We start from the raw sequence: 19,526 nt of genomic DNA on the forward strand, positions 1-19,526 counted from the left end.
AACATGACTACATTGATTACCGAACTGTAACTCACCTATTTTATCACTGAAATTGTTTTGAAAGTTTAAAAAATATTTGTGTGTTTTTATCTTGCAAGTTAAAACGATTTAAATATGAGATTCATAATGAAGAATTATTGAAAAGATCGAATAATGAAGTAGTGAATATCCACCATTAATGTAATTATCTATAATATTATCGTTCGAGAATCAAGGAAATAATTATGTAAAATAATGAAAAATTAAAAGCCATTAAAATTTCAATTTAATTTTACAAGACTTAACCAGTCGGAACATTTCATATCGTACAGGTGCGCCTCCAACCCCGTCAGGTTCATATTCGTACCGATTTGTACTCTACACGTGTGTGAGTCAAAGTCTCATTTTGCATATTCTTTAACACCTAAGTTGATTCATGTATATAAACATATCACATTTGGCATCCCACTAATGTGGTATATATTCCAAATGTTGGATATAAGCTTTACATTTTTCTCAACATATTTCACAAATAGTTTACTTTAAGCATTAATTTCTCATTTGTTTACTCAACCATTTTGAGCATATGATATTTATATACACTGCTATGGAAGTCTTATGAAATGGAATATAAAATCATAATTTTATGATTCAAATATTTATCTTTACTCATTGAAAATATATCTCAAAATTTCCAAAAATTAAAATTTCCTAACATTACTATAATCTATTTAAATGGTTACTTTCTTCTCATCTTGCGAGGATTTTGAGCCTGTATGTAGTTCAGAGTTAATTTGTCCTGTTTGCTTTATCAATAGGCTATAGCGAAATTTTAAAAAAAGATGATTTAAGATTAAAAAGTCATAAAAATAAGCACGATCGAAAATATTATAAAAAAACATAACATTTTAAGTTGAACGCACCCTAAAATGTGACATTTTTCATAACATTTTCAGTTGCAACCTAAAATGCTACAAAAAAAGTCACATTTTCAGTTGTCAATCGAAAATATTATGAAAAAATAATATTTTAAGTTGCAACTGAAAATGTAATGAAAAAAAATCACATTTTAGATTGCGTTCAACCTAAAATGTTATACTTATTTGATAACATTTTAAATCACGTTGATTTCCCCCATATTTTAGCCTTATCCTAACCCACCTACTAGTGAGATGGTTAAGAGTGGCATCAAAGGCTTTGCAAGCATGGTAAAGTTGAACCCTGATACTACACTTTACAACCTTGACGGCCAAAGTTTTCCAGTGACAGACAACATTTGTATTGAGGTAGAAAAAATCAGAGTTAAACACATTCGATTCATCTGCGAACTTATTATTTTAGGTCCAGTAACATAAAACCAACTAAACCAGAGACTGCTATGGCACACATTGTTTGCAGAGTACTTTAGAGCAACAACTTAAGCAGAGCAGACATTTAAAAGTTCATTTTAGCTACCTATCATAGATGAAAGGGGATCTAACCGTCAACAGTGATGTTGGTATCAAGCTGAGAGAATTCTTGGAAGAAGGCCTTGAAATGTTCATAAGAATGCTTCACATCATCAACAGCACACATTTCCCGAATGCTATGCATCGATAACTGGGGAGCACCTACATCTACTGTACGGATTCCGACACCACTTGCCAAGATAGGACCGACGGTCGAACCACATGGCATATCGTTCCGCACCACAAATTCCTGAATGTATAGAATTTAGTTCATCCATTACACCATTTCTAATAAAAGCATTTCCTTTCAGAACCATTTCTAGCAAAGTTTGGGACTTGATCCTCTAAGGACCCTCAAATATGAAAATATTGGAAAATTTTGAACATACAGTGCTGGACACTAACAAATGGGAGTTCAAGTAACATAGATTCCGACAACTGAATATCTTTTCTTATTTTCAGAAAAAAGTTACGCTCAGTTTATTTAAAGAAATATGAGGATTGTTGATAAGGGATTGTTGTTATCACTTGAGGTCCCAGGTTCGAGCACTGCATATGCAAAGGTGTATGAGCGTTTATTGTCAAATAGTTGAGTCTTTGAACATATATTACATTGTATTCACCCCAGACTAAGACTAATAAAAAAATTGAGGATTAATACTGAATACTGATTCAATTGCAAAAGATCAAAAGCTCTTTAAGAACATATAATTGTTACATTAGCATTACTTATTTTTAGGAAAAGAATATTATTATTTTGGCAGAGAAAATAGTTTTATTAGGAGATACTGCTATTTTAGTTTCTTCCTTTCTTAGAAGTATTTCCTTATTAGGAGATTTCCTTGTCTTTCCAATGAGTCTTTTATTCCATGTTACCTCTATAGAATAGGCCTTTTGATATTCAATAAAAATCAAGAAGTATTTTGAACCAAAACTTGAGATCCGACAACTCTCTCCCAAACAAAGGTGTATTCCCCTTTTGACGAGAATCATAGCTACGAGTGCTTAATGAATTGAGCAACTTGAACTCGACTCGGGTTGATTTGACTCAAACTCGAGATCTTAATGAGCTTAGTCGAGCAAAGGTCAACTCAAATCGATAAGTTCACGAGCAACTCGTTAATTTTTTATAATCTTTTAGTAATTAATTTAAAAAATTATTAATTTACAAATAGATAATGAAAAAGATGATAAATTACTAATCTATTAATTTTCTAATAAAAAATAAAGAAATACTAAATTATTAATTAATAATTATTATTTTACTACACCCAGAATCAAACCTTAAATTATTATTTTAATATATTTGTGGATTGTTGTTTTAGAGTTTAGACTTTAAAATTGCTTCCTACACTCTTTCGATAATTTTGGATTAAATTTATTAATTTATGTTTATTTTAAGTTCTACATAGTTTATTAGATTTTACCTATAGTTAAAAAAACAGGTAAAAATTTCGATGAGTTTAACGAGGAACGAGATGAGCAACATGCTTAATGAGCAACAAACTTAACAAGCAACGAGTCGAGCAACAAGTTTTTTTTAATAAGGAGTCGAGCAAAATTTTAATGAGCTTAACGAGCAATGAGTCGAGTCGAGCAACAAAACATTTTAACGAGCACGAGTCGAGCACTACCCAACTCGCGATCGACTTGCTCGATAAGCACCCCTAATCATAGCTAGAAGGTGAAACAAGCAAACGACTGCCAAACGCAGTCCTATTCAAACAAGATCCTATGCCTGGGACTGTAACAACTTGGCCTCAGAGCTAGGAACAACGGACAATTTGATCAATTGAGAGGAATTCAGCGAGTTCAAATCATACATGGTGATACATGCATAGGATAGGAAAACTAATTATTTTGGACAAGAAATTGACGTTTTTGTTGAAGGCTGAAACATCATCTGACTTGTGATGTATTTTAGGATAGAATTTAGACATTTTTAAGTCGAGATGTATTCTTACAACATGATTGACTGTCAGTTATCTTTCCAACGCATTATAAAACACCTCAAGAGGACGTTGGAAACCCAAGAAATGCTCATTTTAACCAAGACAATGCAGTAAAAAAATTCTATACCGGTCCAATACAGAATTTTTTAATAATTACTATAAATTTTTGATATTTTTATTGATTATTTATAATTAAATTTAGTCCGGTACTCTTAATTATGTATTTTAGATAATTTAGGATTATATTTTTCATTTATTTTAATTTTTTCTAAGAAATTTAGATAAATTAGGATATTATTTTATTTCATCTCTTTTTATTATTTATCTAAGATTAAATAAAATTGATCTCCTTTCTAATTTTTCATAATTTTAAGATTTTATTAACCTATAAACAGACTATTTTCTTTTGCATTCAGAACACAATTCATTAAATACATTACTTTTCTTCATAAACTTCTTTGAGAGAATAATTTCTTCTTTGTTCAAGATTTTCATCTTGTTCTTGCTTCGGAGTGCAAGTGTTCAATTACCCAACGACGAGTATTTGGCGTTCTTCTCCACCGTTTAGGTTGCTAAGAACAATATCCTTAGAACGTTAGGCGTTTTCAATCCAGATGCACGTTTGCCTAAGACAAGATTTTAGGAGGAGGTGTCATCATATCAATTTTATTTTTCTTATTCTTTTAATTTTAGTTCTTTTGATTATTTTGTTGCTTTATTTTAAATTCTTGTCTTTTTCTTTCAGCCATTGTTCCTAAGTTTCAAATTCAAAAAAGGATTAAAATGATCCAAGCTTCCACTCCTTTTATCACATGGAGTCGAGATTCGACAAACTAGAGTCAAAGTTTGACATAATACTGACTCCCAATCAGAATTCAGATAAGGGATTGACAATGGTGATAGCAACGGTGACAGAAGTGAGACCATAGAAAGGCACGAGACCTGTTCAGAGACAACAGCAGGATTGGGTATGGTTCTGCAATTTATGAAGTGAGATTTTCCAACTTATATAGGGACTGAGGACATGTTAATTTGGCTACGTAGATGTGATAAGTTCTTTTTGAATTGTTAGCCATGTGGAATCGATGAGAACGGATCAACAAATTAATTTGTTCACTGTCAAGCTCTGGGATTCAATCCTAATAGATGTCAAGATGCAGAAGCTAGAGGATTTGGTTCAAGCTATAAATCTTCCGCGAACCTTTGAGACAAAATACCAGCTGACCTAAACCATCGAACAACAAAGTACTACCTGGCATAATCAAGGATCTAACTCGAAAGTAGCAAACCCACCAATTATCAAAAGACTGAATTGAGCAGAGATGGCCTAACGAAGGTCTAAGGGTCTTTGTTATAATTGTGACGAACACTTTTGTAGGACATCAATGCAAGGGAATATTCTGGTTAGCGGCAGCAGATGAAAATGACTTGGGGACAAATTCGGAGAGGGGAAAAGATTGAATTGTACAATCCCGAGCTTGCAGACAAGTCTTTTTCCGGGAGGGGTGTAAGCTTAGTTAGCATTAATTATTTTCAGGAATATAATATTATTTTAGGAGCGAGTAGTACTATTATTTTAAATAGATATAGTTTTATTAGGAGATATTGTGATTTTTAACTTTTTGTGTTATTAGAAGTATTTCCTTACTAGGATACTTTTTCCTTATCTTTCCAACGAGAATTTTAGTCCATGTAACCTTTGTATAAGAGGGTCTTCTGATATTTAATAACATCAAGAAGTATTCTAAACCTAAAATTATCAGACTACTCTGTCACAAACAAGTTTCAAGGTGGATTCTCCCTTTGACGAGAATCACAGCTAGAAGGCAAAACAAGCAAACAATTGCCCAACACAGTACTATTCAAATCAGATCCTATACCTGGGACCATAACAACAATACAATAAATAATGTTTTATTTCTCATTAAATCTCGCACATTGAAGAATTCCTAGCAACTCTATGGTTAAGGATGGAACTGACCTGAATGGGCAGGTTATGCTTGATGGCTATTTCCCTGAATATGAAAGAAGTGACTGCATTGGTTGCATATCGCTGGTTTGCATTGTGTTTGATAACGAGGCCCCCATGCAATTTAGGTTGATGGTTCTCCTCATGTTTGTCCTGTACATAACACCATATGACTGCAATGCAACAAAATAAAATTATCTCACAAATGTGAGTTATGATTTGTCTGCAGAAACATACCATATAATTTGGGTGAAGGGCGTGTGCCATGTCAGCAGAAACAAGGAAACTTCTCTGGATTGCTTTTGTTAGCATCTAAAAAAAATAATGCAACAAAATGTCAACAAGATGATTTTAATGAAAGAACGATTAAGGAAAGTTTGTAAAAAAATAGCAGGTGTGGCTATGCCAAATTTCCAATCACAGAAAACAATTGGAAAATGATATACAACATAGAAATTGAATCTTTATAAAATAACATCATGTTCATTAGTGGTAAAAGAAAAAAAGGTAATATGAAATGCAAGTGCTTCTGTTTTCAATTTTCTACTTTTCTAAGAGAAAAGTTATGCAGATGCCATGCTTATAGATAATGAAGAAAATATTTTAGACTTTAAAAACAATGAACAAAACAGAATGCAATTTTTCCAGTCCAGACGACAAATTTTCACTCTATCTTCACTGACTAATAGTCAGACAAGCTATTTGAATAGAAGCGGATACGGAAAATAGCCGAGAAGCAGCAGACACCTTAGAATCTGAGGTGAAGGAATTCGTTATTCGTGATAGAGCATCTAACATTGCAGGAGATCCAGCTCCTTGCGCTGAATTAGATCCAACCTCCTCATGATCAAACAATGCAACCATTCTAACACCACTCTCATTTTCAAGGTCACTCTCAAAGGATGTAGCATCAATTAATCCCTGGAATGAAATAACATTATGATGAAGTGATGAAGCAAACGATGTGCATACCATTATTAGGTTCAATATTACATGATTTCAAATATTCCCCCATTTGAATATTCAGAATGAATAACACAAACCACATCTACATGTTACAGAGTTGAGAAACTCAAAAGTAAACCTATAATTTTGCTAACTGGGAAAATAAGCAAAAGACCTACTAATACCTTCAGAGAGCAAAAAGACATGCAAAGGTTGTCAAGCCTTCCAGAAAAGACGAATTCCTTTGCAGCTCCGGCTACTATACTTGGTTGAGTATCACATGCTTGCAACTCAAAATCACATATTTGATCTGGTTGACAACCGAGCTTATTTGCAATCATCTAAATAAAAGAAAAGATATGACTTTGTCAAAAATGTTCCACAATGTAGCTTACTGAACTTGATAAAGCTCGAGATTAAAAACCATCAAACCTGCAGCAGAAGTGCATGATGTCTTGATTCGTTCATTGTCTTGTCAGCCAGACCATTTTCAGCAACCTCTTTATTGAGCTCTGCCTGTGAAAAGAAGTTCAACAGATTTTAAAGAGAAACACAGAAAAACAAACATTAATCCCCTGGAAATAAAGACATACAGAAAATTTGATGTTCTATTCAGTGGTTATAAAATAAGTATCATTTAAACAAGCTTAAGTTATTCCTTTCTTAACAATTAAACACATTCTATAATTGGCAAAAAGCAAGCATGAATTGTCCAAGCTGAAGAACCAACTTGTTCAAATCGAACAATTTGATTCGTGTTATCAGTATTTCATTAAAAACTGGCATTCCCCGTTTTGTTTTGGTTTCGGTTTTGGTTTCTATAACAATATGAATGAATTAGTAAATAGTACAATATATTCATACGGAATTCTATATTATTAGTTTAAAATCATGAAGCAGCATATAACTGGGAAGCAACTATCAGAAAACCAATGCAGACATTAGTCAGCCTTTACCCATTTCACTGGAATAAAGTTTTAAACTGTTATGGAGTGGTTGACACAAGTTCACAATATAAATGAACTTAGGATACGGGAATGATAAATGGCACAACTACAATCTGAAAAATAACATGCAATAAGAATGGATAAAAATTTACCTTAATTGATGTTGCCAGGACAGGTAAAAGATGACTCTGTGTGTTGACCTTAAATCCATCATTAACACCCCTACTCACAAGACACACAATAGGCAAGTAAATTACTGTGTCTACAATGCTAACAGAAAAACAATAAGAAGTCAAAATCCTAGAAGAGCAAAGTGAGATAAATCCAACAAAGCAATTATCTACACCAATCAAAAGCTTAAAGCACTATGGGAATTCATCTAGGAAACCCACCTGTCTAAGTGAATAGCCAGGGTAGGGATCCGCATTATAGGTTCTTCAATTCTAACTAGCCGATGTGAATAGGAAACAGAACCACCTTTCTCCTCTCTAATCATCACCCTTCCTGCAACTGTCAAATCACGATCGAACCATGTATGCCACAAGCCACCTCCATAAGTTTGTACACCAACCTCCAGATAACCCGCTTTTTTTACCTGATCAATCCCACAGTAAGTTTTTCTTTTTTGCTTTCTTTCAATAATAAACTATGTCATGAACATTTTACTTTAGTGATAGAAAGAGTAATAACCTCGGAAACAGGCTTCAATTTTAGACAAGGGCTATCAGTATGTGCACCGACTATATGGAATCCATTGCCAGCAATGAATCTAAACGTACAAAATATTAGTGGATAAACAACTAAAACATCATCTAATCACAATAGAAAAATAAACTTTAAATCTTTTTTACAAAGTAATTAACAACAACCATATAGCCAAAAAAAAGTGTTAATTATTCACAAATTTACTGCCAGTATTACCTTACACATTTTTTACAATCATATTAAACTACAAAAGTAAAGAAATAAGTTTCTAAAGAAAATAAAAAAACATACTTTTTACCAATAGCAAAAGCAACAATGGTGGAATGATTCCTGGTGAATAAGTATCTTTTCCCAGCTTCTAGTTTCCAATCCTCTCTCTCTAATACTTGTTCATACCCAATCTTTTGCAAACGTTTCTTTGCTTCATCTGGGATTAAAACAACCAAACAAAAAAGTTGAAATAAGAAATGAATATACATAAATTATGATAGTAAATTACTCCGATTAAATGGGCTTGAATAAGTTGACTTCCACCAACAGAAAAGCGAGAAGAAAAAGATTACCGACGGCGTGGAAAGCAGTGGGCGATGCGTTTAAGAAGCCGATGAAATCAGACACAACAGAGCTCACTTCAGTTGCCGCCATGCCTCTTCGTTCCTTCAATTCGATCTTAAACTTGGCTTAGGCCTTTGTTTATAGCTCGAATTTTTCAGCATTCCCAGTGTATAAATATATGATATTGGTACCTGCTTGTTTCTGGATTTCGTTGCGTCTAATTTGCGATTTCATAGGAATCCAATATATGCTTTGGGCCATGATCCAAATTAACCATCAATATCTTTCAGTCATGCATTTTTTTACCCTACAATTCATCTAATTTTTATATCATTATGTTTAAGCAATATAATTAGGCAATACGAAAATAAGTTAAAAATAAAATAAAATATTAAAAATATGAAATACATGTTTTTAGTTTGATTCATAGTAATTATCAATTTATAAACTTTAAAATTAAATAAAATTGAGAATTAATCATTGGTTTCCGTTCTATTAATCGAATAATCCAGATCGGGTATTGCAGAGGTGATGATGACCTTCCCAACCTAGTTTGCTCCAGATCGAGTATTGATTTGAAAATTTTTTTATTATATTTTTAAGGTATAATGTCAAAAAAAATATCTCTAACGTTTTACTAAATGGTCATTTTGACCCTTATTATTTTTTTAGAGCATTTTGACTATCAACATTTTTATTTTGGGATAAAATGAATTAACCCAAACTATACATATATACTAATCACATCCCTTGTTAACAAAATAATTAGGCCAAGTTATATTATTATATGTTTAAAGAAAAAAGCAATATTTAGGTTAAAGTATGGTTGAAACTAATCACATATTTGGATGAATTTAGGGATGAAAGTGGAATATTCAAAGTTTGGGACCAATTTAGAAAGAGGTTCATAGTTTAGGGATGAAATTAGAATATTCAAAAGTTTAAAGACTATTTAAAGTGAGTCATAATTTAAGGATGAAATTAGAATATTCAAAAGTTTAAAGACTATTTAAAGTGAAGGTTATAGTTTGGGGACATATAATACAATTAACTCTCTTTTTTCAAATAATAGTATAATATTCTTATTCCTAGTTTTTTTGGGTAGTTTTATGGATTACATAAAGCATTATTAAGTCACATAAAATATTACAATCTACGAGTTATAATGTTTTTCTATAATTAAACATTTGTGTAACTACAAAAAAAATGTTACGAATTGTATATACAAATTAAAAAGTTATAACAATTTGTATAATTTACTGATGATATTTTTGTGTATTTATCATAAAAATGTAATGTCCTAATTCAACCCTAAAGAACGAGCGAATCCAAAATACTATATTAAGCCACCTATGTGACACAATAAATAAACACATTTAGTATGAGAACAATACGAATTATAACAACTATAACTTGAAGTTGTCCTAAATTTAAATCACAAGTATTGCACGACGATTTAGTAGAATAAATAAGTATAAAAAGATATTATAAATCGGAGCTCCAACATTTTAAAATCAAAATTTTTGACAAAATATTCAAAATAGAGTTACAAATCGATGACACGATAACTGTCCTATGAAATATTATACCCGATAAAATTAAATAAATATTGTACACTAAAAGATGAGAAAATTCCTCCTAGTGATACTATGCTCCTTGGTCACAAACTCAAAATAAAATGTGAATGTATGCACGAAACAATTCTGTATGTTGAACATTTTTCAAAATTTAGTGGTGAACAATTACTCTACCGTACCATATGAAGATGATAAACTTGAGACATACAACTTAAACAAGTAATCATGTCATGCATAAAATCCACAATACCACAAGGGCATTTATTCACATTATTAGCTCATTCAGTCATTAGCAATTTCATATGATCATTGACATTCACATGTGATTTTGAGAGAAAGGTTCATTTTTAACAAAAATGATATTAGTATCGGTACTAGACCTATTGGAATCTATGATATTTTGTAATAAAATCCATAATTGTGGGCACATATGTATATGTTAAAGTTGGAAGTGAAGAAGAAATACAAGAAGAAATGTGATTAAAGATCGTAAAAGAAGGATTAGGGATTTCGAATGTTAATTTGGAGAACTTTGGGAATGAGGTGATAAAAGGCAAAGCATGTGAGAAGCATGAGGACATTAAAGAATAAGGAGTCCAATACCTGCGAGATGATGAAGACATTTCTGGATTATGAACTCTAATCATATTGAAATTACACTTGTACAAAGTCGTCAAAGTTGTTAGTAAGGACAGTCAGCTGTGGAATCTAGTGTATTGTAAACAAATAAAACTATGTACTACAACTGATGAATTATGAAATTGTTGAATAAAGTTTTCTTTATGAAATCTACATTTCTCTATATTTTTCTCGTCTATTTTCTCAAATAAACCTAAAGTTCATAATAACTTGGCATTAAAGCCTAAAACCCTTGCACTCTGTCGAATTGTGTAAACCTAAAAAGAATTAAATCATGGTTGAAAATGTATATATTACTTCCATAAAATAACATATCAACAATTTAGCATAGAATATGCAACAATTAACAGATGGAACAACACCTCCCAAATGGTGGGAAGAATAAGACAATTGTCTAGGTAATCTGGAGTCAAGGATGGAAACAAATCAAAGTTATGTGGAACAAATCCTACGAATTTTGACTTGGAGGGAGGAGGAACAAGAGAAAACAAGCTCTGAAGATGACCAGGTAAATACCCCTAACCCTTCAAATATGATGGGAAAAAGCTTATGATGGTGATAATAATAAATAATAAGTCACGATTTTCCTATAAAACCAATGAGTTTGGTATCCTCAAATCTAAACCAGATGATTTTTTCAAACAAGTCAATAGAATCCTAAGTTCGAAAATCAGATGGACAAAAATAGTGGTATTGAAATAACTCAATGGGGTATGTGTTAGCTAAACCTAAAGTTGAGTTACCAACTTTTGAGGGCATAAATCTAAGGGGATGGATACAGAAATGTCATATTTTTCACCTCTTTAGAGTTCTGGATGAACAAAGGGTGAAAGTGGTTTCGATATATTTAATCGGAAAAGTAGAAACATGGTTTAATAAATACATCATGCAAAAAAATCGTGTTTACTGAAACGATTTTGAATGTGGTTTTTGTCATCTGTTCAATGACAGAACATTCCCATATATTATTGAGGAGTTTAGTAAACTAATGCAAAAAGGGGTTTGTTGAAGAATATCATGATAAATTTGAGGAGTTGAAGCTCTATATGATGTTACAAAATCCTAACTTAAGGGAAGAATTATTTGTTTCTATCTTTTTTAGTGGATTAAAAGAGGAACTGAAACACAAAGTGAAGGCACTGAATCATAAAAATCTAGTAGAAGCTTGCAAACAAGATAAATTATATGAACTCTCCATTGAGTATGAGACTAGGAGAAAAATATTGAACTTTTGAAACCCATCCTACCTAAACCCAACAACTTTTTCCAGACCTTTATCCAACCCAATTAACTAGAAAAACAATCATGTTCCTCAAAGAAAAAGTAATCTCATTGAATATAGAAGATAAAATAGTTTATGTTTTAAATGTGGGGACAAGTTCACATTAGGACATCAATGTAAGCCTAGACAATTGATTATGATGGAGAAAGAAGACACTATTGAGACAACATAAACACTAGATTAAGACATTGAGGAACTTGGTACTCAGGAGGAGGAACCCTTGGAAATTTATATAAATGCCCTTACTGGATCCATTGGTCATAATGCATTGCGTATTCAGGGTTTAATTAAAGGTAGACCGTTAAGTATTTTGATTAACAATAGAAGCACCAACAAGTTTTTAACTCCAAGATGGGCCAAAGATGGAGTTGACATGGTCACTACTTATCCTTTAGCAATCATAGTGGAAAATGGGGAGAAACTCTTCAGTTCAACCAGTTGTAAAAGAATTACATGGCTAATGCAATGTCATTAATTCACTCATGACTTTAGAGTCTTACACTTAGGTGGCAGTGATATGGTACTTGGGGTTGATTGGATGAAACTTTTCATCCCTATTTTGATGGATTTTAATCATTTGAAATGAGTTTTAGTAAAGACAACCAACAAATTGTCATTCAAGGCCAAAGTAACTCAAAATTGCTACAAACAATGTCTGGTTCTACATTATAGAAGATGATAACTAAAGATTCATATTTGGTAAGATGTATTTTCATGATCAATATGAAAACCCCTAAACCAAAAGTTCCAGTTGAACTACAACCTCTGTTAGTGAAATTTAAAGGTATTTTTTGAAGAACCTACAGTCATGCTACCATGCAGGACTTAGGACCATACTATCACCCTAAAAACTAGTTTCTTCCCTAGAGAATTTATACCCCTACAGATTTTCTCATCATCAGAAAGCTAAAGTTGAAAAATAGATTACACACATGTTGTCTTCTTCCATTATTTACCCAAGCAAAATACTTTTGCTTCACCTTGTTTGTTAGTGAAAAAAGGATGGGACATGCCACTCTTGTGTTGATTATAGATAACTCAACAACCTCACAATTAAGAACAAATTCCCAATTCATGTTGTTAAAGATCTCTTAGATGATTTGAATAAGACATTTTTATTTTTTTAAGATAAGTTTGCACTCATGGTATTGACATATAAGGATCAAACCTAAGGAAATCTATAAAATAACATTCAGGACTCGCCATGGACACTTTGAATTTAGGATAATGCCCTTTGACCTTGCAAATACCTCATTACATTATAGTCCCTTATGAATGAACTATTTAACCCTTATCTCAGAAAATTTGTTCTAGTCTATTATAATGATATTTTAGTGTACAACAACACTATTACAAATCATGTGCAGCATTTGAGAATTGTCTTATAAACACATCAAGACAACCAACTATTTTCTAAAAAGTCTAAATGTTTTTTGGGGAAAACCAAGTGAAGTACTTAGGCCACATTATATCAGAAAACGAGATTTCAACTGTTCTAGCCAAAGTGACAACAATGAAGTTGTGGCCACTACCTAAGAGTCTCAAGCCCCTTAGAGGATTCTTGGGCTTGATAGAGTACTAAAAATGTTCATTAGAGGGTATGTTGAAATTAGCAAGCCCCTAAAAAATGCTCAAGAATATGAGTTTTACATGGTCACCTACAATATTACAGCTTTTGATAAACTTAAGAAAGCCATGTGTTCTACCCCAATTCTGGCTTTGCCTAATTTTTTAAGTGATTTTACTTAGAAACAAATGCTAGCTCTAAAGGAATGAGAGCAGTTTTGTCTCAGGAGGGGAGACCTATTACATATCTCAGCAAGGCACTAATTTCAAGACATGATGCTCTGTTTATTTATGAATGAGAGTATTTGGTAATTTTACTAGCAATGTCTAAGTGGAGACACTATTTCTAAGGAAGTCCATTTGTGATTAAAACAATCCATGAGCCCCTGAAATATCTCTTGGAGCATAAAATCACCACTACAATTTATCAGAGATGATTGATTAAGTTGCTAGGCTTGTACTATAGTATTTAGTACAAAAAAAGAAATAATAATATTGTAGCTTGTGCTCTTTCTAGATAATTTGAGGGCCATGAAAATCTTTTGCAAATGGGAGTAACAACTATTATTCCTAGTCAGGTACAAGAGATTGAGAGCAATTACAAGGATGATGCTCTTACAGCTGAGTGGATCAACACACTTACAATTTAGTCACCTTTTAATGATAAATGGAAGTTTGCTAAGGGGATTTTGAGGTATAAAAACATGGTTTACATTGGAACTGCATGCAATATCATACTAAAAGTCTTACAGACCCTACATACTTTTCCCTAAGGGGGACACTCGAGTTTTCAAGAAACTTACTGGATAATTCATAACTATTTCTATTGGCCAGAATTGAAAAAGATGGTTACTATTTACATTCAAAAGTATGTTGTTTGTCAACGCACTAAGTTTGAACATGTGGCTAAACCAAGTCTCTTACAACCACTACTAGTTTCAACCATGCTTGGGAAGTAATTACAATGGATTTTATTGATGGACTCCCTACATCTATGAAAAAAGGATTGCATCCTAGTGGTGGTGAACAAGTTTACAAATTATACTACTTCTTAGTTTTTTCTCATTAGGATGATGCTAAGATATACCTGGATCAAGTTTATAAACTACATGGCCAGCATAAAATGGCCATCTCTGATAGAGATAAGTTGTTTACCAACAATTTTTTAGAAATAACTTATAAAGCAACTAGGGACTCAATCACTATACAGTAAAACCTATCATCTAGATATGAATGACCAAACAAAAAGGGTTAATTAATTCCTAGAACAATACTTAAGGGGGTTCTGTTTTCTAAAACTTATGTAATGGGCTAGATGGTTATCTCATGCATGGTGGTATAACACCACTTATCACAAAGCAATTAAAATTACCCATTTTCAAGCCCTTTATGGTTATAACATGAATAAAGTAGATAAAAAAACATGAATAAAGTATAATGAAGAAAAGAGTAGACAAAAAACTAACTTAATAAAAAAATGGTTGTCCCTTCTTCCCATATGTAATGGGGTAAGGGGGATATAATATAGTAGGCTGCCCCCAACACTAGGTTGAGAGCAGTTTCCGTAGGAGACCTCCGAATTATGAAATGCCCTTCATGGGACTCGATCCCACGACCTCAAGGTTAAGAACCTTGTGCTCTACCAACTGAGCTGGATGGGAGATGAAGTTTTACTCAAAGTGTAAACCTATCGCCATACATCCCTTGCACTCACAAAAAATCTCAAGTTAGCAACTAAGCTCTAAGTTCCTTATAAAGTTTTGGAACGAATTGGCACTAAAAGATCATATCTATAGTGGCATTCTTTTAGTCTTATAGTGGTGTTTTTAAGCGCTGCTAAATATCCTCCTGGTGTTAGAAAGAGCACCGTAAGAAGCACTGCTATATCAAATGTCATAATAGTTAGCAATATTTTATTTTATAAAACACCACAAAAGGTTAAGTTCTTTAGTGGTGTTTTAGAAACAAACGCCGCTAATTGTCGTGATATATAGCGGCATTTATTATCTGGCGCTGCTAATAACATTATCTTTAGTGGTGTTTGTTCCCCAATGCCGCTATATGTTGCGATATGTAGTGGCCTTTTTGGTGGAAAACATTGATATTGAATATTTATATAGTGGCCTTTTTTTTAACAAATGCCATAAATATTGACGCCATTAGTGGCGTTTTTACCTCAAACGTCGTAAAAGAGCTTGAATTGTAGTGACTTTGTTTTTACAAACGCCGATAAGAAAAACTAATTTGGTAAATATTATTTTATGCTTTCTATTACCTAAATTTAATATCATGTAGAATTATCCAATAACAACAAACTTGAAATTTAATTACACCATGAATTAATTCGAAATACTTAACAAAATAAATCAATTAAACTTTATAAACATTAAAGTAAAATGTAATATATTTCAACATTGTTCACTAGAACAAACAAAGTACAAACCTAAGAAATCACCTAAGATGGTGGATTATGTGCTTGATTATGTTGTATAATGTTCTACATATCATGAAGTGAATTTGAAAGTATTCATGTTGTTTTTGATATGTTGTTTCCCTTACTTCAGCTTCGGCTTTCATTTAAGTAATTTTTTCATCTACTTGAACCAATTATTCTTTCAAATGATTAACTTCTGACTAGGAAGCTTAGTTGTGTGATGACATATACTGAGATGAATTAGATCTAAAATATTTGGTTGGGGTAATGAATGATCCTTGAAAGTTTTATCTCCTCCTTGGCATAATATCTGCAATAAACAAACAATATTATACTCAGAATCAAAAGCAAGATAAAAACATCAAAGGTCAGCTCCAATGCAACTTTTCATATGCAGCTCATTATATCAATTTACTTTTTTGATAATCTAAAACAAAGTATTGAATGCTTGAAACTAGAGAATATTATTGTTTCTAATAAGATTTAATTAACCAGTGATGACACTTAAGAGATCAACAAGCAGTGCCATATCATATATGGATTTTGTACAAATTACAAAGACTATGTAGGTCAACCCGTTCAAAGGGTTTCTTCTATTTTTTTATCACTTTTTTTTTTGAAGGAAAACTGGCTTCATTAAAAACCCCTCCTAATCATCACAAGGTGTTGAGCCTACGAGGGGAAAATAGTACCCAACTGCATAAATCAAATAAATCGTACATCGCTTGACACCTCCGAAGAGATTATCTCGGGACAAACTGAGTCATAACATAGCGAAGACAATGATATACGAGCCCATTTGGCCAAAGCGTTTGCTACAAAATTACAAGATCATTGAATAAAAGAAATGTGAAACCTAGGACAAGCCTGGAAACGTTACTTCGCTAGTTGAAGATGACAAGCCAAGATAGATAAATCTTCATCATCACGAAGCACCTTGTTCTCCAAAAGAGCATAATCAGATTCAAAATGTGCATTCTCCCAGCCATTATCAAAGGCCAATGACAAAGTAGCACTAAAAGCATGAATCTCGGCTAAGCCCGGATCACCAACACTGTGCATAGCATGTGATAAACCACCCAAGACTCTCCCCCCATAGTCACGAGCCACAACTCTGATGCACTGCAACCAGAACTCGGGTCAAAGGAGCCATCAAAATTTATCTTCACCACACAGGGAATAGGAGGACACCAATAGAAAGAGGATGCAACAGAAACCAATTCATCCAAACTAGCAACACCACTAGCACCATAACCACCATCATCTATAAAATCTCGATGAATAACCTGAGCATTAGCAACAAGAATCCAATCAAGTTGTAACCTGTTATCATGAAAAAACAAATTACGCCCATTCCACAAGTTCCAAAGAAGTGTAATCAAACTAGAAAATTGTTCAATGCCCAACACAAGTAGGCAATGCTCAAACCACATCAGTGGATCATCAATAGTACAAAGAAAGACTAGATCTGGAAAACTAGTAAGACGAATAGCCTCCTACAAGCTTGGACATGAGTTTAAGGCATGCACCATTGTCTCATCACTTGTGCCATACAAAGGAAAAACCCAATCTGACAAACCTGCTTGTTTCAACTGGCTACGAACATGTAATGTCGCACGAGCCGCCCTCCAAGCAAAGATCCAAATCTTCAGCAGAATTTGTAGCTTGGAAACAATCTTCCATGCTTTTGAGATCGATCCCTACACATGAAAAGATCGTTGAAACCAATGATAACCAGACCGCACAGAGTAGCAACCGAAATCATGGAAACCCCACACAATCGTATCACCCTAACTTTGAGCGATTATCACTGCAAGGATGTTATATGCGTCTTCTGAACAAAACGACTATCGCATTAAGTCTGCATTCCATATGGCCATACCGGGATCATGAAATGCCGACATCGAATCGAATTGTCACCCTCATCAGCATATGTACCTACAAAGGAAAGTATAGAGACCCCTCCCCAAGGGTTTACGTGCATTTGTGTAGGGCTGTCTTGTCTGATACGCTAGAAAAGGCTCTGTCGCATCGCAAACAACACGTGATGTATACCCTTCTAGGCAAACACACACTTATCACCGAGCTTGGAATGTAAGATATCCCCATCTGGGAAGTATTTGGCTCATAACACCCTTCACACTAAACTATGGGGCTCTTTAATAAGCCTCTCGCTTTCTTTGGCATACACATCATCTTCCATGCAACCAAAGGCCATCTTCATTCAAAAATACGACCAGACCACCAGAACCACCGCATCGTACTAACCATCTCCTAAAAAAAAAAACTGGCAAGAGATAACAGGACATGACATATTGTGGAATAGCTTGTCCAACCAATTTAATAAAAATCTCACATCCACCAAAGGAAAAAAGATTTTTAGCCAATCCCAAAACACGTTTGGCAACTTTATCTCGTAGATAAGCAAATGGATTTGATTTATTCTTCCCAATCACCAAAGGCAATGCCAAATAGTGACCCAGATCGGAAACCTCTGTGACTCCTAAAATGGATGAAATAGTCTGACGATATTGGGCGTGAGTCTGAGGACCAAAATAAATAGCAAATTCTTCTAAATTAACCTTCTATCCAGAAGATCGCTCATAGGACAAAAGGATATGCTTAAGACAGCTAGCTTCTGCAGAAGTGTGTTTTAGAAACATGATACTATCATCTGCAAACTATAGATGACTAACTCGTGGTCCTGCTTGACTTGCTATAATTCCCTTAATTTGGTCACAACTTTTGGGCAGCTTCTAATAAAGCATTTAAGCCTTGTGTATAGGAAAGGAATAAGAAAGGAGATAACAGATCCCCTTGACGAAGGCCCTTACTCGGTCTAAAATCCTTGGTTAACGTTTCATTTACCCAATCGGTGAAAGTGACGGATTCCGCACATTTTATAACCAACTCTATCGAAGAGGGCGCAAAGCCAAGTTTAAGCATTACCACTCACAGAAAAGTCCACTCAACACGATCATAAGCCTTTTCCATGTCAAGCTTTAAAGCCAAACCCTTATTGGGACCATTCTTGGACGAGTTCAGATAGTGAAGGAGCTCATGTGCGACCAAAATATTTTTCGTATCTAACGGCCATAAATAAACGCAGCTTGGTGCTCGCTAACACAACAACTCATATGGTTCTTCAATCGTTTAATCAAAACCTTAGAGAAAATCTTATACACCCCAGTGCAAAGACTAATAGGCCGCAAATGTTTCATAACCTGTGGATCCAACTTTAGGGGTTAAAACCAGAACAATTCTATTCACCATATTCATATCTATTGTCCCATTAAGAAGATTCAAGCATAAATCCACAACATCGGCACTGATAATATCCCAATGAAGGCGAAAGAAGATCATAGGGAGCCCATCAATATCGGGCGCTTTACTAGGATGGATATCCTGGAAAGTAGATATAATCTCATCCCTATTAAACGATAAACAAAGACTATGATTAATATCATTCGAGATCATCAGTTCAATTGCATCAAAAATACTAGAATCCATTACAGGGAAGAACGTGAA

General features: G+C 33.5%; 1 protein-coding gene across 2 annotated transcripts; it reads right to left on the reverse strand.

The window, feature by feature from the left end:
• Nucleotides 1-1,278: 1,278 nt before the first annotated feature.
• LOC120196398 (probable aspartyl aminopeptidase) lies at nucleotides 1,279-8,736 on the reverse strand. Of its 2 annotated transcripts, none has more exons than XM_039198208.1 (11): nucleotides 8,509-8,736; nucleotides 8,237-8,372; nucleotides 7,931-8,009; nucleotides 7,633-7,835; nucleotides 7,393-7,462; nucleotides 6,726-6,809; nucleotides 6,479-6,634; nucleotides 6,096-6,269; nucleotides 5,586-5,660; nucleotides 5,361-5,501; nucleotides 1,279-1,677 (listed from the first exon to the last, which is right to left on the reverse strand). In XM_039198208.1, exons 1-11 carry the CDS (start codon nucleotides 8,588-8,590, stop codon nucleotides 1,456-1,458), a joined length of 1,422 nt encoding a protein of 473 aa, XP_039054139.1. In that variant the 5' UTR covers nucleotides 8,591-8,736; the 3' UTR covers nucleotides 1,279-1,455. The 2 variants fall into 2 exon arrangements, with proteins under 2 accessions (XP_039054139.1, XP_039054140.1); XM_039198209.1 differs by having other exon boundaries at nucleotides 7,931-8,004; nucleotides 8,232-8,372.
• Nucleotides 8,737-19,526: the final 10,790 nt, after the last annotated feature.

The sequence above is a fragment of the Hibiscus syriacus genome, unplaced genomic scaffold (genome assembly GCF_006381635.1).
Source record: "Hibiscus syriacus cultivar Baekdansim isolate YM2019G1 unplaced genomic scaffold, ASM638163v2 tig00117034_pilon, whole genome shotgun sequence".
NCBI classification, from domain to species: Eukaryota; Viridiplantae; Streptophyta; class Magnoliopsida; order Malvales; family Malvaceae; genus Hibiscus; species Hibiscus syriacus.